The 25715-nt window shown below is 44.1% G+C and overlaps 1 protein-coding gene across 6 annotated transcripts in view; it reads left to right on the top strand.

Annotated features, from left to right (window-relative positions):
• Positions 1–25443, top strand: part of CDYL (chromodomain Y like) — a 240921-nt gene extending 215478 nt beyond the window's left edge. For 5 of the 6 annotated variants that reach the window (XM_060614908.2, XM_060614903.2, XM_078446672.1 and 2 more), the window contains 5 exons: positions 7291–7547; positions 8752–8924; positions 15007–15217; positions 22424–22567; positions 23787–25443. In XM_060614908.2, coding sequence (XP_060470891.2) covers positions 7291–7547; positions 8752–8924; positions 15007–15217; positions 22424–22567; positions 23787–23945 — 944 coding nt within the window. In that variant the 3' untranslated portion in view covers positions 23946–25443. The remainder of the gene's footprint in view (positions 1–7290; positions 7548–8751; positions 8925–15006; positions 15218–22423; positions 22568–23786) is intronic. The other variant, XM_060614905.2, reaches the window with a different exon arrangement.
• The last annotated feature ends 272 nt before the right edge of the window (positions 25444–25715 follow it).

The raw sequence follows: 25715 nt of genomic DNA, 5'->3' as shown, positions 1-25715 counted from the left end.
CACATGTCCCATTGGTCATTTAACCATTTCCTTACTCTTACAATTACGGCTCTTTCCAGTTTCTCCATTTTAAAGATAAAATTATTTGAATACCTTTTATATGTGAAAATATCCCATATAATTTTTTTTCTGTTAGAGTGTAATTCTAAAAATGGAATTACAAGGACAAAGGTTGATGGACACATCTTACAGAATTGCTCTCTAGAAAGGTATCCATATATGTATGTGTGCTCTTCACCAGCCCTGATTTAATTGCCATATTTTAAGATTCCTAATTTATAGGTAGAAAAGATTATTTCATTTTTTATTTGGGAGATCAGTTTTTCATGTTTTGGTGTTTTCATTCCATTGAAAGCATTTTTCTGTGCTCATCTTGTGTGTGTGTATGTATCTGTGTTTCATTTTCAGTAAAGACATAAAATGACTGTTCCAAGAAAATTACTCGGTTTTTGATTACCACTTATTGAATGATCTTTACCAATCCTGTTTATTTGTAATACACAGATTGTCATCCTAGGAGCTAGTCCTTGGTTAATTCTAGTTGGTCATTTTCCCCTAGAGTAGAATCATGCCCTTAATAGTTATGAATATACAACTAGCAAGGTACGTATCGCTCATTATTCTCTTCCAAAATTTCTTAGCTTGTCTTCCCGCCAAATCTTAGTCACCGGGGTTGCAATTGGAAGTCTATTAGAATTGAAATTGAGAAAGATAGCTTTGCAGTATTTAATGTTAATAAAATGGGACCATGGTGTCCCAAGAAATAAGTAAAATTGGTGTGTGGTTTTGTGTCATCATGTCAAGTTCTGACATTAGAGTTAAATTATCCTCTTTGCAAAATGAACTTGGTAGATTTCCTTCTTTCCTCGGAACTTTGAAACTGTTTTCTTTTGTACTCAGCTGCTCCTACCTTGCCTAGCCCCAAATAACTTTACTTGTATCTTTCCTTCCTTATTTTTTCTCTTTGTTTCTGTTGTAGCTGAGCTCAGTCTTGAGAATTCATATTTTTCCAGAAAGATGTCAATTTCTTGAAGATACTCTAATGTATTTATGTAGTGTATACACAGTGGTTTTTATTCATTCTGGTTAGGTTGATGTGAACTCAGGGGAGAGTTGGGGGGGTGGGATTAGCCAATTACTACCTCCTTTTAGTTAATTAAACTTGATATATAGTCTGTGTAGGTTCACTTTTACCCACATGTTTATCAGTTCTTTTGTATATATATCCAAGCTTCTTTCTGCTAGCATTTTCCCTGAAGAACTTCCTTTAGCATTTCTTATAGTGTGGGTCGGCTGGCTACAGATTTTCTCAGCTTTTGTCTAGAAAAGTTTTTATTTCTCCTGTTTCTGAAAGACAGATATGGTGCATGTGTGCTGTAAGCTTTTTATTTCTTACTTCATGCACTTTAAAGATGCCATCCCTTTCCTGCTTTTTTCTTTCTGTCTGCTTTGAAGATTTTCTTTTATCACTAGCATTTGCAGATTGATTATTATGTGCCTTACTGTGGTTTTCTGTTTATCTTGATTGGTATTTGTTAAGCTTCTTGGGTCTGTAAGCTTCTGGTTTTCATCGAATATGGAAAACTTTGAGCCATTATTTCTGCAAATGTTTTTACACACTTGCACACACCCTTTCTTGGACTCAAATTATGCATATGCTAGATGCTCTGATAGCCCACACCCAGGCTCTACTCTGTTTTTTCTTTTCTCTCTGTGTTTCATTTTGGATAGAATCTGTTGGTCTTCAAGTTCTCTGATCTTTCTTTTTTTCCCCCTCTGATCTTATCTTGCACAGCATCTAATCTGTTAAACATACCTAATGAAATTCATATGTTTGTGTTATCTTTTAAATTTTTAAAAAATATTTTTTAATGTTTATTTTTGAGAGAGAGAGAGAGAGAGAGAGAGAGAGAGAGAGTGTGAGTGGGGGGAGGGGTAGAGAGAGGGGTGACACAGAATCCGAAGCAGGCTCCAGGCTCCAAGCTGTTGTCAGCACAGAGCCCGATGCAGGACTTGAACTCATGAACTGTGAGATCATGACCTGAGCTGAAGTTGGTTGCTTAACCGAGTGAACCACCCAGGCACTCCTGTCTTTTAAATTCTTGAGCACACTGAGGTTGTTTATAAGTTTTGGAAATGTCCTTTTCTCTTATTTCATCATCTTTTATTTTTAGATCTCTTTCTATTAACTGATTTAGTCTTGGTCATCGGTCCGATTTTTCTATTTCTTAGCATATCTAGTAATTTTTTTGGCTGTTACACACTGGGACTTCTACATTTTGGGGCGCTGGATTTTCTTGTCCACTTTTTTAAGTGTTAGGTTTGTTCTGACAGCCAATTTTTACTTGCAAATCTGATCCTTCGAAGGCTTATTTTTAAGTGTTGTTAGTGCAGTTCTAGAGCTAGAGTACTTCCACTACTAACATGTGCCTGTTCCAGGGTCTCGACCCAGTGTCCCTCTCCACCCTGGCTGGGGATTACACCAGCCCTGTGTGTGCTCTGGCAGTTACATGTTCATAGGTAATTTTTTCCTCAAAAGTTGTTGGTCTGCCAACCTTGTGGAGTTTCACCTCATGCATACTGAGATTGGTGTTCAGCAAGGACTCAAGAGGATCCATAAGCAGTTCTGGAACTTTCTGTGTAGCTCCCTCCTTTAAAGTACCCTGCCCCACAAATTAAAGCCTTCTGGGCTCCTCCTGATTTTAGCACTTTTGCTGAGCTGCACGCAGTGTCCCTGTACCTACCGTGTGGAAATAGCCTCCAGGCAGAAAGCCGGGTTCCCAGCTTTCACACTGGGAACGTGGTCCTGCACTGTCTGTTGTCCAGCTTCTGAAACAGTTGTTTGGTAGATTTTGTTCAGTTTTCTACTCCTCGCTGGCAAGTAACGAAATGCAGCTACTGTTTCTCTCTTAAGTTTAGAAGCAGAAGGCACATATCGTTTTTAGAGAGACATGCTTTTTGAAGCAGTGAATTCTAACAGGTTAACAAATACATGTTTGAGGGTATTCTTTTTACTCTCGAGCATGTTAAAAGAAAACCATTTATTAGGAGAGGCACTAAAGTGGGTTTTTTCCTGGCTTTTATGCCAATAAATCCTAGGAAGGCATTTAGTAGTCTCTGAATCCAAATCCTTAAGGAACTGTCCACTCAGAACGTTTGCTCTGCTTTTTCGTCAGAGCTGTGGGTCCAGGGAGTCACAGAGAATTTTCACACAGTTTATGTGTGGAGGATATTTTTTCCTGAATCTCGGTGTTTACCTTTTTTAGATTGGTCATTAGCAGTTGATTTTGCTCTAAAGGATAGCACCTGCTGTCCCGAGGTTGGCACCAGGTGATCAGCTAGCTGTGTGACGCTGGACAGGCCACTTACTTTCTCGTCCCTGAGTGAAGGGCACTGGACTGGTGGGACTTGAAGGTCCCTTACCTTCATTTATTCAGTAAATATGAAGTGTTCCAAACCCTGGGATTACATTAGTGAATGAGACACATAGGGACCCTGCTCTCACAGAGCTTAGTGGAGTACAGTGACAATATATACAATAAATAAAAAATCAAATGAGGAAGAAATACCTTTGGTGAGGAGGGCTATGGGAAAAACAAGCCGGGGTGAAGTGAATTGTGATGGGAGGGCCCCCATTAGGGGGAGGGGCTTCTCCACAAAGGCTTGTCGGCAGAGATGACATTTTGAGCTGCCGTTCAGATGAGCAGAAGGAACCAGCCATTTGAAGCTCTAGGGCAAGAACATTCTAGGCAGAGGGAAGAGCAAGTACAAAGGCCCTGGCCAGTGAAAGAATGCCATGGCTAGCTTGTCATGAGTGAGGGGCTAAGGGTTATAAATGACAGATGGGGGTGAGGTAGGGGTCAGGACCTAGCTCAGTGCTGGCAGCCTGTGATTCTGAGATGCAGTCCCACTGTGAACACTTCTCTACCCAAATACAGCACAGTCACATGGCCCTGTAGGTAGATAAGAAGGGGTCCCAGGAGTCTTACTGGGTGGGCGTGATACTTGAGGCCCTAGCAGGATCACAGAGTCTGAAATCAGCATGGACTGTAAAGTGAGCCAATGCAGTTTTAACAGGGAGATGAAGGCCAAGTTCAACAATCCTGGTCAGCATGAGCCAACATGAATCCATTTCCACATTTGCAGAACCACGGATAGCTCCATAAGACTTACTGCTTCAAAGAAAGGAAAATGGGCTTTTTGTGAAGCTCACATATAAAGGCTACATAGACCCCATAGCCTAGAAATCCTGCTTCTGTGGGAAGAAGCCACCAGGAAATCTGCCTATAGAGGTAAGGAATACGTGTCTTTTAAATAGGGAAAGAAAAGAGACTGAGAGAGCAGTTCAGGGGTGGAGGGGGCTGATCCAAAGTCAGCAGGCTTTGTCCTGGCGGAAGGCAGCTAGCCAGCCTTCAACAGGCCTTCCCCTGTGTTGTTGGGTCTTTCTTGTTGTGTTCTGATACAGCACCAATTAATTCAGCTCAGGTTAGTAATTCTCAAAGATCCAGACAGCTCTCACCTGTTGTTACTAGCACACTGGCATGTGTATTCTGCAAGAACGCTGTCCTCCTGGGCAGGCTGGAGCCTCCACTCATTTCGATTTTGTCAGATCACCCTTCACCCTGAGTCAGGTGGCCTCCAGCTTTCCTCTCTGCAAAGTATTGCTTCTCATGTGCTCTCTGTTTAGGCAGGGAGAGCATTGTCAGCCATCACATCCACATCAGGGCCCTCTCACCTGCAGCTGTATCTCTGTGTTCCTGAAAACAGCATTTTAACAAATGCATGTTTTCTATTTAACAACTTTGATCTGTCTCTCATTGTATCCTACAGTCTTTTTCTTTTTTACCCTTCATGCTCTAGTGACACAACTTGCCTGAGTTTATTAATGGCTTCTTATCTCCCCTCCATTGCCTCTTCTCTGTTCTCCTCCACCTCTCTGAGGCACATGCCACTGTTGACATGTCCTCATGGCCACGGCAGCCTCTCCTTCCTTTGAAGGAAGCCTCTTACAGCCTCCCTGCTTCCCTGCTGCCTCCTGGCCCTACATGTGTCTCCCCAGCAAGTTCGCTCCTCACTCCTCCCTTTGGAGCTCCTACTTCTCTATCCAACCATCCTCTCTGGGCACCAGTTCCCAAGTACTCATCTCCACCCCGACTTTTCCTGCCCCCATTCCTGGACTCTGGAGCATCTGTACCCGAATAGTAACCATGGATAAAGCCAAGTTTCTCCCCTGTCCTCATCCCCCAGCTATGTCAGACTACCCTGTGGGTGCCCCATCTCCTACACACCCAGGCTTAATGGTTCAGAGTCACCTGTGATCCAGTTCCCTGTTACTCAGAAGTTATCTGGTCATGTGGCCTCTAGCTGCAGTGGAGTCTATAGAGGATGGAGGGGACAAGGAGGCAGCAGGTGTAGACCTGGTGAGACCATGATGGGCGTGAGGAGAGAGGGCAGTGCTGAGAAGAGCAGATTAGAGGGGTATCTGAGAGCACAAGAGATTGAAGAAGGTGTTTAAACACAGATGGGGAGGGTTCTGATAGAAGAGAGATTGAAAATTAAAACAAAGAGAAAGGATCCTTGCTAGCTTCCTCAGAAGGATTCAGCAACACCCAGTGCTGCTGGTAACAACAGCTAATCCAGTGATCTTTCAGTTGGAGATACTGGCCAGCATTGGAATGAGAGAGGCCAAGGTTTGCGTTGCAGCATTGTTTGTAATACCAAACAACCATTAAATATTTGTGTTTATTGCAGTGTGGATTGGTAAAAGTAGATTATAGAACATCCATTCAGTAGACTGTTGTGCAGCCTTAGAAAAGAACAAAACATCACCTGATGATAAGACAAGTTCTAAGATACTGTCGAATGAATAAACAAGATGTGACAAAATACTGTGTCTACTAAACTATCATTTGTGTCTTTTAATGGGGGTAGAAATATTTATATTCTTACTTGCCTGTGTATATATCAAGACACAGTGGAAGGAGACTGGGAAACCAAACATGGTAGCTAACCGGGGGGGGGGGGGGGGGGGGGAGGGGGGCGGTCCTGGGCAAATGGAGAGCATGAGTGGTGGGAGACCATTTACGGTATATCTTTTTACAGTTGTAGATTCTTGAACCATGTGCATTTATTATAACCTCTTCCAAAATTTCAAAAAATTGAATTTTTTTTAAACACCTCAAAAGCATTTCAACCAATGAAAGTCCTGTTGTTTTACCAAGGGAGATTATTTGATTTCTCTAAATGTCCATTCCCAAGTCTTTTCTGGTAGTCCTGGCTTATTTTCTTTCATTGTGGAAGAAGTATTTCTGACCTATAATTCATGTTCTTCCCCTCAGAGAACTTCTGCCAGTGCTAATTTTATTAGTAAAGCTTGATACAGTTTTCCTACATTTCTTTCCCTTTCTCCACACCCTCCCCAAAGGCTCTATATATTCCTTACCAGGTGAGATAATATTCAGAAAATTCATATGAATAATTATTTACCTTTAATACTTGAATTCTTACCCTGACATAACTTGATAATTGTAGGAAAGCATTAAATGGAACTCTTGCCTTTGTTATAAGAAATATTAGGTTCAGGAGACCATATCTTTAAGACAGCAACGAAGTTGACACTGAGAAGCTGACACAGGAGGAAAAATTAGCAGAACATTTTATGTGGCAGGAAAGAGAACTGTCTTGAAGTTCTATTTGGAAGGCTGTTTGGAAATGTAGAACTGGGGCCAGTGGGCAGATACTCACCTCCCAGGGCATCAGAAGAAAGACCTGAGAGTCTCAAGTGCCCCACAAGGGGGCGCTGGTCTGCAGTGGTGGCCACTGCAGCAGCCCTCGGTAGACCAGCTGAAACAGGTGGTCGCCTCGCGTTTCGTTTCGGTACAAGTCATCTTGCATTCAGAAAAAAGAAACTTCAACGGAATGGCAGGTAGCTTTGGCTGGAATAGTAAGATATTTTCTTTTTTCATCCCAACTTCTCAAGCCTGGAATAGGTACTCTTCATGAGACCCCCTTCTCTTTTAATCCCATTCTCCAGTAGTCTCAAATTCTGTAGCCTGTTTTCAGCAAGTACCTTTCCATCTGTATTTTTTAGGCAAGATAAGCAAGAGGGTGATTTCCTTGTCAGACTTGGAAGGAAAACAAATGCCTTTCAAAGTAGACTTTTTAACAGCCTTGCTTTGATACATTAAATCCTGGGTTCATAATGAGCATTTTTACCCAATTCAGAGACGACACTGGGGAGGGACTCGTAGCTGGACATCACAGACCACTGTGATTTCAAACTCTCGGCAGGTACATCTCCGTTTATGGACGCGCTAACAGCCAATGGAACAACCAACATACAGACATCTGTTACAGGAGTGACAGCCGGGAAAAGGAAATTTATTGATGACAGAAGAGACCAGCCTTTTGACAAGCGGTTGCGTTTCAGTGTGAGGCAAACAGAAAGTGCCTACAGATACAGAGATATTGTCGTCAGGAAGCAGGATGGCTTCACCCACATCTTGTTGTCAACAAAATCATCAGAGAATAACTCACTAAACCCAGAGGTGAGAGACGTCCCTTGGGCTGCTTTGTGCTTCATGTTTCTCCACGCCCTTGTTTCCCGGCCAGGCTGGACGGAATCGGTGCTCTTTGTGCCCTAACTCTCCTTGTGCCCTGCCAGAGGTAGGCACAAGAAGGAAGGTGTGGCAGTCTTGCCCCAGACAACACTGTGCCTCTGGTGCAGCCGGGCAAGTGCGAATGTGCATGCCCGCCTTGTTCTCCAGGGGGCGCAGGCCTCCCCCCAAGACTCGCATATGAAACTCCTGTGTGCGCGTGCTCGTCTTTAGTCATCAGACTCTCGAAGGGCTCTTTGTTCGGACGAGATTAAAATGGCCCCGGGCCCCCAGTTATATCTTTCCTGTGCATCTTCAGCATTGTGGTGGAACTTCGTTCCCACTGCAGTGACTTGGACCCCTGTCCCTTGTGGGTAGTAGCTGGTAAAGTTGGCTTTCAAAATCCAGGGAGACTGCTGCTTGCTTGCAGAGGTTCAAAAACGAACTCAGAAATATCTAAAACACGAAGTTTTGGAAATTTATGCCCTCATATTTGTTTGTTTTCCACTTGTGAAAAGCTAGGTCAGGCTTTCTCCAGACAAGAAAACCAAACTCCACAAAGCTTGTAAGTCTGGCCAGGGTCACAGGACAAACCAGTTCAGGGTTGGTCCCCAGTACAGTTTTAGACCACAGAGTCCTTCATTGGTTATTTGCGCGTGCTTCATAGAGATCATTTTCAATGGTTTTGTGCCCTTCTAAAACAACTTGTGCTTAATATATTTGCACACCAAACTACTGGGGTTTCTGTCCCAAGTGTGGTAGGCTGGTGTTTAAAAAAAAAAAAGGGCACGGAACCCTAGTTTCTTTCAACTGGTTGAATGTGCCACCTGCTGTCCAAACTGTAGAAATGCCAAGTGGATATCCTCTGTAACTTGCCTCATCTACTGAGAGTCACAATGACCAGAATATTAAGATAACTTAGTTTTACATGTCTTTCTAATTATATTCTGTTCATAATTAGACATGTAACTTACTCTGTCCCCAGCATTCCAAATCTCAGGTTATAGGAAATACATTTGTGAATTAGTTTAAATTGTGGTAGATACAGGGAACAATATCAGTACTTTCTCTGGGTCCAGATTATCCAGTAGTGAAATTTTTCTGGGATTCTGTATCAGAAATACTCTTTGCCACTTTAACTTCTGGTGACTTCCAGGTAATGAAAGAAGTCCAGAGTGCCCTGAGCACAGCTGCTGCCGACGATAGCAAGCTTGTGCTGCTCAGCGCGGTGGGCAGCGTCTTCTGCTGCGGTCTCGACTTTATTTATTTTATACGGCGTTTAACAGATGACAGAAAAAGAGAAAGCACTAAAATGGCAGAAGCTATCAGGTATGCATAAGTGGTGTTTTCTAATGGTTGGTTTGAGTGTCTCCCTCCTTGTGTACCAATCCCTGGTAGTAGGTAGTACAGGCTCCAACAAGCCTTGTGAGTAAAATGCGTGTCTCCCTTCACTGAGAGACACTGGTATCAAAATTAATTAAATCATCTGTCTTTTCTGTGGGCCTGGCATAAATTACTGCTTGCCTTGAGCAAATAACTGATTTCAAGGCTGGCTCAAACCCAGTGAGTGCTCAGGGAATGTTCTAATGATTAGCGTGTACAATAGCATATAGCCAGAGTTTCCATTATTGTACTATGAGCACGTTCTGTCTTCAGCCCTTAAATAAAGATACATTCTCTTTCACATAATAATTTACCATTTGCTTACTCTGAAATAAATTGGCTAGGCTTTATGACAAGCTGGTTCCATAACATCACCTGAAAAGTTTGTTTTAGTACAAGTAGTACTCATTCTTGTTCAAGTTCATCCTGAGTTCCAGCTGCCCATAAAACTAGATCTTACAGAGTGAAAAGTAAGAGTTCCTTTTCTCTCACATGCTCCCCCCTCCCAGAAGCCCACCTTCATTTATGTCTTCCCAGCCTTTTTCTAAACGCTGTCAAATATGCATCACATACATATTATAGATAATACAAATTTATTTTTAGTTCTGTTAAATAAATGGAATTATACTGTATGTTATTTTGCAACTTGCTTTTAGATATTTCCATCTCTTCCGTTTGGAGATTTTCCCCTACTATCTCCTAACATTACAAAAAGCTTCCTTAGGATCACCTAGTTCTGTTAAGCATATACAGGTACATATTCTGTTTCCATATCCCTCACTTCTCATGCTAATCACTGGAAGTATAATCAAATGTATCTAATTATTTAGAAATTAATTTTATTTATGGAACCCAGTCACCAACCAGGAAGACCATTGGACTGCCCTACCCACCTCACTAAAATGACCTATCCCTGAATAACCCCTAAGAATGCTTTCCATATGCTTTTGCCTTGATAATGTACAGGGGGATGGAAACTTAGACACACAGACGTGCAAAGAAAACTTGGTTGGATCCTCTCCAAATCTCCAGGTACTTGGTTGAGTTGAAGTTGAGCTTCTTTGGGTGATTATTGGGCTCCACATGGCTGAGACCCTACACCAGGACCTTGGGAGCACAGGGCTTCCTGGTCCCCCAGGTCCCCCAGACCATCCTGGAAGTGCACGTCAGTATTGGTGGGAGTGCTTTATTCTATCTTGGTGGGTGTGGGGTGGACCAGGGAAGCTGGCAGACTTCCCAAGATGGCTCTGACAGGTGCTGTCCTAATTGGCCCATCAGAGGAGCTCTGGAACCCCGTACATTAGGGTGTCAGGGCATTAACTTGGCCTTTTATAACATTTTTAATAATTTTCAAAGTTGATCTGTTTTCTCACTGTGTACAGATAGATGTATGTATGCATACAAGAGGTTCCTTCATCTTTGTGCACATTACTAGTTTTTAGGTTATCATATGGTAATTGTTTTTCCAAAAATGGTTTGAAATTTTACCATCTGTTTTAATTAAGTATTGTCTCTGATCTAAGTAATTTCAAACTTGTTGTATCCTAGATAGGACCATCGTGTTACTCAGTTTCAAATTAAACTGCTTGATCAATACGCGTAATTCCGTGACAGACTGTCAGTACTTCTAAGACAGCTTGTAGATTTCCTGATGACTAACCCATCCCAGCCTTTCAGGATGAATTACTTGGGTTTAATTTTCAATTTTTAAATACAAACTACTATGCCTCGGGCCTTGACTTTGTAGATTTTCTGTAAGCGCACACTGACTTTACACATAATACTATGATTTGGGGAGCTCTGCTCTAATAAGAAAATCAGACTTGTCGGTCAGTGCCTCCTGCGTTCTGGCTTGTTTCTCCCTGTAGATGCTCCCTGAGCTCCACTTCTTTTTTTTTTTCTTTTTCTTTTTTTTTATTTTTAAGTTTATTTTGAGAGAGAAAAAGAAAACACAAGTGGGGTAGGGGCAGAGAGAGAGGAAGAAAGAATTCCAAGCAGGCTCCGTGCTATCAGCAGAGCCCAACTCAGGGCTCGAACTCTTGAACCATGAGATCATGACCTGAGCAGAGATCAAAAGTCAAATGCTTAATCACCTGAGCCACCCAGTAGCCCCCTGAACTCCACTTCTAAATCTCAAGTGACTCAACCCTAGTCCAGCGACTCCTCCCATGTTGAATTGCCCTTGACAGTGGCTGAGGTTTGCACTGTTGGGATTAGAAAATGCAGAGGAAAGATGGATCAAGAGATCTCATTTGTAGAATCTTTCGGTAACCTCAGGTATTTATTTCAGGTAGTTGCCCACTCCCATTTCTTCTCCAGACCCTCCCTCTCTCCTGTCACTTTCCTCTCCCCCAACAAAAAGCTTTTCTATGCAAAGGCCAAATCCCGCTTTAGGGAAACCCACTTGGTTCTTCTTTAAATGAATATATTTTTGTCAATGTGAATTTTCCTTTATGTACTCTGGCAGGACCCAAAAATAATTAGTTATACCAGATTCACTTAACCTTTGCTCTTGCTCATTTGCATTTAAATTAATCTTTATATGTATGAGATAGGCTTTACACATAAAGCTGTATATTTGTTACTTCTGTATGTCTGGTCTTGAATTCCTTAAAACTTTGGAGCAAAGAACATCACTATAGCAAGTTTCCCCTATAAGAAGTGGGAAGTAGAAAGGTTAGGTTTGAACATTAGATTGTCAGGTATCTACTACACCTAATTCCATTCTTGGGGCTGCTGGTCATAACCAGTTTGCAGATCCATTATAATAAAAATATTCAGCACATTAGTGATAAAAACAAAATTATTTTGAGTCAGTTTATAATATTAGGCTTCTGAGTCTGTGGGAACCACTAGCTGCCGCTTAGTGTCTGAAGCACCAGGAGCTGCCTGGCCCCAGAAAGCAGGCACCTTCCTCCAGCATGGAGTGAGAAGAGCAGAAATGTGGGGAGACATAAAGCAGACCAGCAAATGTCCCCCAGAACCTGACCTCTCCCCACTTTAGTTCTATCCAGATATTCACAGTGAAGAGAGGGCTCCCTTGAAAAATGACCATGAACTTGCTGTTGAAACTTAATAATTTCTGCATGCTTCATTTTCCATTTTCCCCAGTTTCTAGACTATTGTTCTTGGGTGATTATCTGACTTTTTTGGTGATATCTGTGAAGTAGTAAATGCTCTTCAAAGAAATGGATAGAAGTTTGCTTTTGTTTAATCATAAGTCTTTTTAAATTCATTTTATGACAAATACAATCTCCTTCCTTCCCTGCTATACCCAACACAGCCTTTATAGCTCAGTTCACAGATAATTCACAGGAAGCTGAAATTCAAATTTGGTATGTTGCATTGCACACATTTTGGACATTCATGCATTTTAAGTTCCAAAACATACGTGCTTTCCGCTCCCCTCCCCCCAGAAGCAGTGGACAGTCCTTCCTTGAATGCCAGCTCCTGAGAGCTTGGTCCCCAGGCCCGAAAGCTGCCCCCACCTTCCTGTCTCTGGTTTGATATGTGGCTTACTGTGCAACCCCACATAGCCAAGGCTTTGTGGCTCTGGGAAGTTTCTACTAAACAGGAAAGCATTTCTAGGAAGTTTGTTGTTGTTCTAAACAGATTTCTCTGTGGATCATGCTAGTTTCTGACATGTCAGAGCTCACACGTCAGAATGGTCGGCTCTGTCCTCTGAAAGGGAAAGATGATCTTTGGTCGAGTGTACAAGTTAATTCATACCCCTCCCAGAAGCGGCCACCAGTGTTAGATTAAGTTATCGTTCCAGGCAAAAATAAAAATAACTGGGAGTGGGGAGGGGGAGATCAGTTCTAAACAATTTCTCCAGACTTTGATTTTGCAACATCTACTTTAGAAGCATTTTTTTTCTTTTATGCAAACCGAACGTGAGAAAGAATGCTGCTATGTCGAGGAATTAATTACTCTAATTATTAATTGTAGAGAATTTGACCATTTCTCTATAAAGTCACTTTCTTGTGGCAGTATTTGGTCATTTCTTTCATGTTACTCTGCCATCCCATCCATGGTTTCCAGATGTTGTTAGCATGGGAACAGTTCCTACTAGGCCCCTGTTGACATGAGGCAGATGAAAGCCGGGCGACTCCAGGGCACCAGGGGACATATTTTGAAAACGTCTGCTCTGCATCATGGAGATCCTTTTGAGAATCATCAGTAACTAAGCTCAGAAGATGTATTTCCATCATGTCATTGACCCCAAATCTTCAAAAGGTGGCACAAGCGAAGTAGCTTCATGTAAATTGTATACATTATTCCAAGAACCTATTTAAAAGGTTGTCTGGCTCTCTTTGTATCATTAAAACCCAGTGTGATCTTTCTAACAGTGCCTCAGGCTCTCATTTAGAAAGTCTTACAGCAGCTCATTCATTTGAATGAGTCAATTCTCGTTCAGTGTGAAGATCCCACAAATCTTAGGGGACCTTGGGGGCTGGGCTGAGGTCTGCACTGGCCACAGGGTGCCTTTGAGAATAGTCCCTGGAGCTGGGCATGCAGGCTGCCAGATTCTGCAGCACATTGTCTCTCCTGTTCCTCACACATGCATGTCCCAAAACTCCCTCACCTGCCCTCCTCCAAAAAAAAAAAAAAACATAACCTCTCATGTCAGTATCTGGGGAGATGGGAGACCATCTAAGATCTAAGTCAGCATTTTCAGAGATGACCTGAATAGATTTGCTCCAGCTTTTAAGTTACCGAATTACAGAGAGCAACCAGATTGTTCTCGTACTGAAGACGGGGTCAGGTTTAGAATTCTGTAATTCTGATCTAGAACTCTGACTGCCCTAAAGGAATGACCTTCCATTTATGTTGGTGCATGTTTGTCCTTTTTTTCACCATGTGAAATCATAGCAAGCAGCAACCTCTGAACATAAAATTAGTTTCTAGTGGTAGGAAGAAGATGCACATTACCAGTATGGTGTGGCACCAGCCTACCCTTAATTGAAGAGCAGCCTACTTTTCCAGTCTGATCCTAAAACAAATCCAGAAATAGCACTGGCTCAGTTCTGTCAAAATCCACGTCCTCTGTGAAGGCTGCCCAACCACTAGTCCTGCTCTCCTTTGAGATCCTGCTGTAATCGTAATCTCCACTGGGGTACACAGTGGTGTGCAGGCATGTGTCTGTGGTGCTTGCTGTTCTTTCTTGGGTCTCCTGTCTTAAACCAGCCTGGAAGTTTCTTGTATATACATCCCTCTCCCAGGTCATTCCATCTAATTCTTTTTTTTTTTTTTTAATGTTTATTCATTTTTGAGAGAAAGAGAGAAAGAGAGCACAAGCTGGGGAAGGGCAGAGCGAGAGGGAGACACAGAATCTGAAGCAGGCTCCAGGCTCCAAGCTGTCAGCACAGAGCCCGATGTGGGGCTCGAACTCACAAACCATGAGATCATGACCTGAGCTGAAGTCAGATGCTTAACCAACTGAGCCACCCAGGCATCCCATCATTCCATCTAATTCTACATAAACTCAGGAAATATCTGTGGTTTCCAAGTAGTCAATGAGTTGTCTGAAATCACATACCAAGTCCAGACTCAGACCACATAGGTTCTAACCCCAACCCCCTAGTCTTCTCTTAACACTGCACTGTCTTGGTATGCCCCATGCCAGTTTTTCTTTGGGAGAGCGTCTAGATTGGTCATCTGAAGCCCACAGTGTTAATTGGACTCCTGTGTCTTAAAGGGAACAAAAGTTGAAGAGAAAGATGGATTGGCCTAGAGCCAGCTGCAAATCCAAGAGCAGCCTCTGGCTGTATGTCACCCATGATCTTCACATAGGTCCTATAGCAACAGCCACTCTCACACAGTGTCCAGGGTATTGTGAAGCCTTTACAACACACAATACATAAGTCTCTGGGTCGCTTCTGGAAGAGGGCCTTCCACGAATCTCAGTCAACTTGTACTGATTTCCAAAGAGTTTACATCTTGATATATTGAATTCTATAAAAGTAGATTTTTCTGTTGCTCAAATACACAATGTTTTGAGTAATTTCCCATTTATTTTTCATTTTAGAAACTTCGTGAATACTTTCATTCAGTTTAAGAAGCCTATTATTGTAGCAGTAAATGGCCCAGCCATTGGACTAGGAGCCTCCATATTGCCTCTTTGTGATGTGGTTTGGGCCAATGAAAAGGCTTGGTTTCAAACACCCTATACTACCTTCGGACAGAGTCCAGATGGCTGTTCCACCGTTATGTTTCCCAAGATTATGGGAGGAGCATCTGTGAGTACCTCTGTTTTTAAAAATTATTGTAGAAAACTTCCTAAAGAAATCTAATTTGGTTATTGTTTTTTCTAAATATATAGAGGGTGTCATTCTGAGGAGACTTTCCATCAGATGCACTTGTAGTTCAATCCTGTTCATTAACTCATATTCTTAATTCATGAAATCATAGGAGGTTTTCATGTTTTGGTTCATAGAACGTTTATTGACACTGTGTTGCATTATTTCCTAGAGAAGGAAATAATATGGTGAGGAATCTATCTCTCTGCATAATTGACACTGATATCTGCTATTAGTAAATACCCAATTTGTAACCCAAACAGCAGTGTGCATTCGAAAAGTTCTTAACCCAATAACCTGAAATCTGCACTTTTTAAAAAATTTTTTTAATGTTTATTTTTGAGAGAGAGACAGAGTATGAGTGGAGGAGGGGCAAAGAGAGAGGGAGACACAAAATCTAAAGCAGGCTCCAGGCTCCAAGTTGTCAGCACAGAGCCCGATGAGGGGCTCGAACTCAGGAACCATGAGATCATGACCTGCGTCGAAGTCGGACACTTAACCAACTGAGCCATCCTAAAATCTGCACTTTTAAGGGAAAGCAATGAAAGGAGCAAAGTTGTTTAAGATAAGAGAAGTCTTCCCATCTGATTGTGGAGTTGTTTTTTTTTTTTTAATTTTTAATCCATCCATAATAAGAGTTTGTGTTTGTAGCTTTTGATTTTTCAAGCAGCTACACACATTGCATTTCTTATTCCTTGAAGTAGGGCATGAGGTGGTGTCATGGGTTGGGGTCTCCACAGCAGACATGGAAGTGGAGTCTGGTGTGGTGGGGAAATATTAGTCTGTACCTGTGGGCAGGATGGCAGTGGTTGGGGGACTGGACAGAGGGAGGTTTGGGCCACCATGGGAAGCTCTGGGACATGTATGGCCTGGGATAGTTGACCCACAGTGGGCTGAAATGGCTAATTCCTTTATGTCCATCATCACCGAGTGTGGGCTGCCCAGGAAGAGGGGTGTGACCATGGATGAGGTGGCTCTGCAGCAGAGAGAGTCCACTTCATGCAGCATGGGATCTCAGACACAGTTCTGGGTCAGAGGAAGGACTTTAATGGGAAAACCAGCAAACTTTGCAGAGGGTTTGTACTTTGGTTCATAGTACCATGTTGATGGTAATTTTCTGTTTTTGATCATTGTAAGAAGTCATGTAAGATGTTAACATTAGAGGGGTGAGGGGTTTACAGGAACTCTGTACATTGCTCTTATGATCTTTCCAGAAGTTTAAACCTATTCCCCAAATAAAGTTTAAAGGAAAGAGGAAGAAGGTTAGTGGGACCCATATGGCTCCCACTGCCACATCTGGTCTCAGGACCACCCCCATCCTTGTCCTTTCCCTTCCTGTTCTAGTCCCAAACCACCCACAGCTGGCACTGCCGCTGGCCTCGGTGGCCACGTTGGTGGTGGAACACGGGTCCCCCATCCCATGAGCCCTGAGTTGCTGCACTTGCACATTCGTGTCTGCGGCTGGGTGGGGGAGGACCCAGGGGCTCCCAGGAGGCACCAGGTGCCCAGGTAGCAGTCATACCCTTAAGTTCAGTAGGACCCTTGCTGTGTCCACTGGCCAATTGTGCCCCTTCCGGAACAGTTTCGAGGGCCAGAGGCTCAATGGCCCTCAGATCATTGGTGGGGAGAGGGGGCCGCACCTGCTTCCTTTCTTACCCAATCCCAAGGATTTTTCCTGTCGGGCACCTGGTACTGTGTCAGGGTCTTTGATGCACTCTGTACACTGTAACTCAGAGGAAGGTGCCCATCTTCATGTACACACCTTCAAGATGGTACCCCGCCTGTACCTCACACCATTCTAGTGCTCCATCAGCAGTGGCTTCTGGAGATGACGAATATGACATAGCCAGAGGGTCCCCATGGTCACAGGCTGCTCCCACACCCTCTTTGCTGTGAGGGAGTTCTGGCCTGGCACACCCCATGGTAGACTGGGCACTTTATGCCCACTCAGAGAGAGGTGCTCATGAAGGCAGGAAAGCAAACCCAGACCAGAGTAAGTGTGTATCCTGTGACAACAGTCATCGTGCCACCAAGTAGCCAACCAGCTGGTCTCCTCAGGAGCGATGCCAGGCAGGTGGTCTGGCATCGGTGTCTTGCTGGAGGCCAGATGTTCAGCGGCCACAGTAGCTGAATCACCTTGATACATCAGACTACATGCCCTTGAGCTCCATCTCTCCCACCACGGGCACTCTTGTCTGCATGTCTGTCATGCCAGCACTGGGGCGGCCAGCGACCAAGGCTGGTCTCACAGAGCTGTTTGCTTCCTCTCTGCAGTGGGTACTCTCTCCTGAACACCAGCATGACCCAGCCAAATACACATCTCCCCAGTCATCTGCATGCCAGAGCCCCTTGTCCCCTGACCAGCCAGCCAGGCCATTGGACACCACCCTTGGTCACTGTGTGTTCTAACCTTGGTCCACCTCTCCTTCCGCACCAGGTGGTTGACAGGCACACCCCCTATGTGTCGGTGTTTTCCTTCATCATTATCTTGTCCAACTACAGCCGGGTGAGGCACTGGTGGACTTGCCGTCTGTTTCAGTTTGCACATCCGTACACTGGGCCAGCCCACCCACAAACCAGGCTTGCTCATAGAGAGTCCCCCATACGGCTGTAGGCGTGAGCTGAGGCAGGGCACTGGTGGCAGGTGACATGGGGGTCTAGGCTCCTCTGTGCCCTCTGGTGTTCTAGCGGGCCTGATGGAACTCAGCTCCTGGTGGACCTTTCCGATGTGTGGTTATTTGATGTCCCATGGCTGTGTGTTCTGCCTCAGCCAGCATTCAGTAAAAACTCCAGAATTGTTTTTTAAAAAACACATTCTTCTCTGCTGTGACCAGCACAGCCATACTCCCAGCACAGGGGCCTACATTGTGATCATGTCTCCGGCATGTGCCACAAGCTCCTTGAGCCGTCTTGTCACACCCCATCCAACAGCCACGGTGCTTCTGACATCTCAGCCACGCTTGGTCTGGGCTGCCACTTCCCCCATGCTTCTGGGAGCCATCCCAGGAGCAAGGTCACACTGTCTCATGGGGCACTTGCCAGGGTATTAAATCTTGTATCTCAGGAGAGCTCCCAAATCAGCAAGATCCCTGTCCCACCCTGTGATCTGGCTCCGTGTTAAGCACCCTTAGAATTCAGCCCCACATCTTCTTGCAGCTCCTCTGAGGGAGGAAACAAGTTACAGGCCTCGTGGCCAGGAGAGGAAAGAGGGCGGGACTTAAGGGAAGGGATACCATCTTGCAGAGCCACATAGAGCAGGAAGGCCAGACAAAATGAATGCCTGCTCTTCATCAGGTGCATTTCCCCCTCCCTGGACAAGTTTTGAAATGTGTCACTTTTTACTTCTCCTTGTGATCTACTGGTACCACATGCACAGTGATTCTCAGCCAGGGCAGTGTGCCCCATCCCCCTCCTCCTGGGGGACATGCCTCAGTGTCTGGAGACTTGATTGTCACAGCTGAGGCGATGCTGCCAGGTGGAGGGCTGGGTGCTGCTCAGTGTCCTCCGAATCACAGGACAGGCTCCTTTCCACAGAGCTGTCTGCTCTGAATGTTTTCAGTGCCCAGGCTGAGAAGCCTGCCTGTGAAGCAGGCACTCAAAAAGTGCAGAGCATTTGACTAAAACCTTTGTCCAGAAAGTAGTAAATGCTGCTGGGGTGAGTCAGGCTGTGACGGCCCTCATTGAAAGTGACCACCCAGGGGCGCCTGAGTGGCTCAGTTGGTTAAGTGTCCAACTTTTGATTGTGGCTCAGGTTACAATCTCATGGTTCGTTGGGCTCTGCGCTGGGCATGGAGCCTGCTTGGGAGTCTGTCTTTCTCCCTCTACTGCTCATGCTGTCTCCGTATATAAGAAAGAAAGGAGAGACAGGAGAGAAAGGCAGGGAAGGAAGGCAAGAAGGAAAGGAGAGAGGAAGAAAGAAGGTGACCACCCAGATGCCACGTCCCCTTCTTGAGCTTTTGGTGTATGCAAGCTTCCAGCTGCCTGAGGCAAAGCTACACAGGTTTGGTTTTTCACACGGGATGTGGTGCAAAACTCTGCACGCAGGATAAGCCAGAAAGGATCACGTTCCCTGGATGAAAAGAGCACGCAGCCAAAGCAAGCTGTGAGAGCTGTCCTTTCCTGTAGGCACAGACTGACATCTGTGGAGCTAAGCTGCCGTCACAAGCTGTGCAGCAGGTTAGCTGAGGACTGTATTCTTCCACATCTTAGCTCCCTTTGTCCCCAGGAAACATGCAGGGCATGCCTGCCTGGTGCCATGTGCCACAGTGAGTCCTGTGGCTTGGGTGCCATGAGTGACACCCAGCAGACCCTCACCGAAGAGCACACGGAGCTGGTGATAAAGCTGGCAGCTCTCGCTCCTGATGGGGCGATGCTGGAGAAATGCCCAGTGAATGGCTGAAGTCCTCACCCCGAGTTGACTGGGGAGGCTGCTGCTCTGGGGAGTTGAGAGCCTGACCTGACAGAGTGAGGGGCAGAGCCGTCACCTCCTTGAGGCTCAAAGCTCCCCAACCCATCCCATCCAAGCTGATCAAGTTTTCTCACCGCACCTCCTAATGTGTGTTTTTTTGGCTGGAAGAAAAGGGGTCCTTATTTCACTTTTCTCCAGCATTTCTCACTTGTCTGGGTAAACTATAACTTTTTTATTATATTATTTTTTAAAGATTTTTAGTTATCTCTACACCCAACATGGGGCTCGAACTCACAACCCTGAGATTAAGAGTTGGCATGCTCCACCAACTGAGCCAGCCGGGTGCCCTCACACTATAACTTTTTAAAAAACAGTTGGCCATTTTGGAACAAAACAGCAGCCAAGAAACTGCCAGTGACCTTGCAAATCTGTTTCTTGGGTAGAAGTTAGAAACCTGTCATGTTAAAACTACTGGAAATTGAGCATCTGAGAACAGTTGAGAACATGCTCCTTCACATTGAGTGTATTTAGTCTTACTAATCTTACGGTGTTCTTCATTGACTATAATTTAAACCAACTCACTGCCTGTACTTCCATGAGCATTAGAGTCAGTGCGACATCCATGTCTCGGGAAAAGTCAGAAATGCTCTCTGTTGTTCTGCACCTCCACCCATCTGAAATCGAGAAGACTAAGCAGGGAAAGACTCTTCAGGGACAGCAGCCATAGAGTCAGTCTGGCTCTGAAAGGAGGAAATGGTGGCAGTGACAGCTCAGCACATGGCAGGGGACTGTTCTGGCGGCCTAGCTGGCTGGCACAGACCCACAGGAACCGAGGAAAGGGATGGAAGAAAGGAGGAAGGGAACACTGGTAGGGATGTCACTCCAGGGGACAAAGCATAATATTCACAGAAGTGACGGTCACTCCTGACAGGCACACATTCGCATCCACTAGGCGAGCTAAGACCCTGTGGTTCCAACCTGGTCTTGAAGACATATTTCACACTTAAGTGATGTAGTTGTGGTGTTGTCTTCACTACAACTAAGTTGTAGTTGAGAGTAAAAGAAGCACAAATGAGGAAAACCACCAAGCACTTCTGACCAAGCCATTCCATCAGCACTCCTGTCACCCTTTCTCAGTGCTTTTGGCTCTGTCCTCAGAGAACTGTCTTAGCAGCTGACAGTAAGGTTAAGTCAGGTTTCTAAATGCATTGTTCTTTTTGGCCTTCTTTTCACTGAGAAGAGGTGCTCAGTACAGGGGTTTTCTAGAACATCTCCAAACTCTTCAAACATTCGTGACTTTGTCCAAGACTCGGCGCAAGTAACAGGTCTGCATTGGACCTCGTAGTCCTTGTAGGGACCCTGTTCTCCACCCTGTTCTCTATTCTCTGCCTGTGTGGAAAGGGTAGTGAGTCAACCAAGCATTAGCTTTGCCAGCTGTTACTTGTGTGCCTTGCACTCTGTGCATTTCACATGCAGTAAATGTCTCAATGCATCTATAGGAGGCATAGAGGTGCTGTCAACCTGGAGATACACTTAAATAACTTTACGGCCTTTTCATAACAATATTTTACCTCTTTTGGAAAAGGAAGGTCACCTCCCAAGAGTGTACTTTACCTGAGTCCCAGGAGATGATGGTCACGTCTTCATGACCATCAGTCTTCGGGAAGATTAGCAGTGCAAGATCAACTGCAGGCAGGAAATTGTCACATCAGAATAGTGTGAAGTTTCTTTGTCAGGTTTTCTCCCTATTTTGATATCTCTGTGCCTGTTATGTGAATGGGATAAAATCTGTGCACATGGTGTTGAGACCTTGAAAATGATGCAGAATCCAGGACAAAGTTAAAATCAATTTCAAAAAAAAAAAATCAAAAAAAAAAAAATTTTTTTTGTAAATTAAAAAATAAATAAAATAAAATAAATTTCATATATATATGTACACACACAGACACAAATATACTTTTTTTTTTCTTAACAAATAACAAATGTTAATTTCCTCCTTTGAGTCATATGAAGTAACAATAGTCACACACTCCTGAGCAGACCACAGTCATGGTCATTTTGGATGCATTCAGGTCCTGAATAGTTTCTTGCTTTAATGTCCAAGTGGTAAAATGTGGCCTTCCAAGTTATACTCTAGGAGAAACACTGCACATGGAGCATTGTCTGTGTATATGGAGAAGAAGCCACCATTGGCCTCTCAAAGATCTAGCAAATATTGGGTAGTGATTCTGTGACTGGTGTAGATCCCTGACACAGCAAATCGCCTAGCTTTGCTTATGCCTCCATTTCCCAGGAGACTGTTTTGTGTATTAAGTGTCTTCACGCGTGGGAATGGCTACCACTGGGCAAGAGGAAGCAGCAGGAGGGGCACATGCCAGTAACTTCAATTACCAACAAATAGACCTTCTCTAAGTTAGATTTCTTGGTTGTGCTCATGTTATTCTGTATTCCGTCATAAAAGAAACATTTCATGAAACATTTTACGTTTTTGTGTGTGTGAATTACCAGTCAGTATGTGACTTCTCATCTGCACAGTGGATTGTGCCTTGTTGGGTTTATTCTCTGCCCACAGGCTGCAGATGGAACCCCGAGGGCACGCAGTGAGTCCCCACCAGGGCCTGCGCCCATTCAGATGCCCACCCTTGGTTTGAATTCTTTTAGATGAATTTTCAGGTTGGGTCTTCTCTGCCTGCCTCCCCCTCACATCTCATATGAGTCTCAACTTCTCTTTGTTTTAGGCAAATGAAATGTTGCTCAGTGGACGGAAGCTGACGGCGCAGGAGGCTTGCGGCAAAGGCCTGGTCTCCCAGGTGTTTTGGCCCGGGACCTTCACCCAAGAAGTTATGGTTCGCATCAAGGAGCTTGCCTCCTGTAATCCAGTTGTACGTGGAACTCGTTCTCTTACATATGTTACTTTTTTTTTCTTTTTTTACCATGACCTTCCCTCCAGAGAGCTCGCACACATAATAACGGTGTCTCCTGAGTCCTCCACATGTGCCCCTGGCATGGCCCCCTGCACTCGAAATGCTGGAAGAGCTATAATTAGTGCCACTGCTCCAGACCCACTTGCCTGCCTCCTCCCCATCGCAGATGCCTAAGAGCGGAAGGAGTCCACATCAGTCAGGGACTTATCTCACAGTGTCCTATGAAACCCTACAAAAACCATTCATAGAGTTCTTTCCTGTCTCCCGAGCCCTTTCCTGTCTCCCGAGCCCTTTCCTTTTTTTTTAATGTTTTATTTTGGGAGAGAACAAGTGGGGGAGGGGCAGAGAGACAGCGATACAGAGGAGCTGAAGAAGGCTCTGTGCTGACAGCACAGAGCCCGATGTAGGTCTCAAACTCATGAACCATGAGATCATGACCTGAACCAAAGTCGGCACTCAACCGACTGAGCCACCCAGGCGTGCCCTCCAAAGCCCTTTCCTATACCATGTTTCCTTCCCAACTGCCCACAGTGGATGTAAGCTTTTATTTAATAAATGTGCTGGATAGGGGCGCCTGGCTGGCTCAGTTGGTACAGTATGTGACTCTTGATCTCAGGGTTGTGAGTTCAAGCCCCACATTGGGCATGGAGCCTACTGTGTTTAAAAAAAAAAAAAATGATCTTGGATAATATTCAATCTGGTAACAATTGCATTTAGCAAATTATAAGGTAAACATCATTTAACATTAACAGACATGACTCCCATCTAGGCTCTCCCTGACATGAACAACGCTCACTGTTAAGATTAAATTTTGGTTAGAAAACCCCCTCAGAGGGTATTCGTAGAGTTTTCACTGAGCATCACAAGAGCTGGTGTCTGGCTCAGGGGCCACGCCAGCCTGCAGCAGCAGTGTGGGCCCAGGCCAGGCTGGTCTCAGTGGGGAGGGGGCCAGAAGTGGGTAGCACAGCTCTCCTGAATTTGAGCATTTGCCTGATACCTAGAGTGAATAGACTTCAGATGTATCTCAGGCCCGGTGTGCGTTGTAAAAAGATGTCTGGTAGCCTTTTTGACAGGTAATTACTCAAGCTTGCTAACTGCCTCCATAGCTTTGGGGACAAGGAGAGCCAGTGCTTGTGGACATGCACCCTTGCTGACTCACTGCCTGTGTCTGGTCCAGGTGCTGGAAGAGTCCAAAGCCCTTGTGCGCTGTAACATGAAGGTGGAGCTAGAGCAGGCCAACGAGAGGGAGTGTGAAGTGCTGAAGAAAATCTGGGGCTCGGCTCAAGGGATGGACTCCATGCTGAAGTACCTGCAGAGGAAGATCGATGAGTTCTGACGGCCAGGTGCCTGCTGGTGACACTGGAATTCTAGAGCAGCACACCTGTGGCACCACGTTGCCCTCCTCCTCCCTCACAGCCTGAAACAAGTTCACTCTTAGCTCACGCTTGGAAGCAGGACTTACAACATCCAAGCTATTTATTATCAAGGAGTTTTTAAGTACTGTAACTTTAAAATAAATAACTACAAAGCTCCTTTGTCCAAACGTCATTATTTTATACTTAATATACACAAAAGTATAAAAGTATAATGGTGAGCTCTAGACTGCTCTTTGAAGCTCTAATTTTTGTTATCTTTAGCTAGTACTGTATAAAAAAGAAACGAAGCGTGTTTTGCTGGTTTCAGGTGGCAGAAAAGTCTGGAATAATGTTTGTTTCCCTTATTTTTTCTTTCTAGAACACAGAATCTAAAGGGTATTAGCCAGCCTCCTCTCTCCTGTCCCAAATAGAGATACAGAAAGATCTGAGGTGTGCCTTTGTCTCCAAAAAGGTACATGTATCTCAGAGGTGGAATGTCCTGAATCAAAAGTAAAACTTACCTTGTAGGATAAGTATTTCTGATGAAAAACCCACTGATGAACATACCGCCAAACTGAAGTACACTTAAGATTCATGCTGGAAAATCCAATGATTCTTCCTTTTTAATATATCCAGTTCTTACCCAGTTAACATGAGGAAACCACTGTCTCTCCAGAAGAAAGCTTGTTTTGCAGTATTAGTGAATCACTGAATAGCTTAAGTATGAGTATCTAAGTTATAAGTTAGTTTTAGTGGATTTTAAAGAGTTTTTCTGACCCTTTTGAAAAATAACTACATAAGTGCTTCTTGTTGCTGGGTGAGAAATACTACTTTATATGCAGTTTTGGTTTTCTATTTGCAGATATGATTGATGTATTACACCAAAAAAAAGTATTTTTATGTTTATAAAGTGTAATTTTTAGGTTCACTTAGAATATATTTTATTTAATAAGTTAAAATTCTTTTGGCACACTCTTAAATGCAGGAACTCCTTTAAAAAAAAAAAAAAAAAGAACTACCTTATATTCAACGTTTAATGTCCCAGGTCTCTGCTTTCATATCTACGCAATATGCGGAGTAGAGTGTGGCGTCCAAGAGTGCCCTGTGTAAATAGACATTCACATTCCTTTCAGGAGTGGGGACTGATTCCTGATTACAGACGCCTATTATTAGTTAGGCTTCTGAGCTTGCAATCATATTGAATGTATGAAGAATGAAATAAAATCAAAACCTTATTTTTGTACAGTTTGGAAGTTTATACTTAGAACCGACCACCTCCCGGCCATGTGGAGAGCTGTACAGCGTGTAAATCTGCCTTTACCTTGGATTGGTTGGTGCAGTATTTTTGCATCTGTGGGACCTACTTTTTCGTTCAGTAGTTTGAACTATATATAATAAACTGTACAATCTGTAAAGTTTTTATAGAATAAATATTCAGCTGTGAAAACTGGTTAAATAAAACTAATATTTCTTAACACATTGGAAATGTTTGTCTAATTCTTCACTCCTGAAGTTCCTCATGGGACTTTTTTTCCATGAAGTATGCATGTGATCATAGCACTCGTGCAGTTTAAAGAATAAGGAACTCTGTAACTGCACCTGGGGAGGAGCTACAATCTGACCGATAGCATCCTCCCGAGTCCTGTCCACTTGACCCTTCCCCAGGTGACCATTTCCTGAACTTTGTGTCAGTCTTCTCCTTGCTTCTCTTTCAGAGATGCATATTCCTAAACATATTACCTAGTTCTTCC

The sequence above is a fragment of the Panthera onca genome, chromosome B2 (genome assembly GCF_046562875.1).
Source record: "Panthera onca isolate mPanOnc1 chromosome B2, mPanOnc1 haplotype 2, whole genome shotgun sequence".
NCBI lineage: Eukaryota > Metazoa > Chordata > Mammalia > Carnivora > Felidae > Panthera > Panthera onca.
This window is presented reverse-complemented; position numbering and strand designations above follow the sequence as displayed.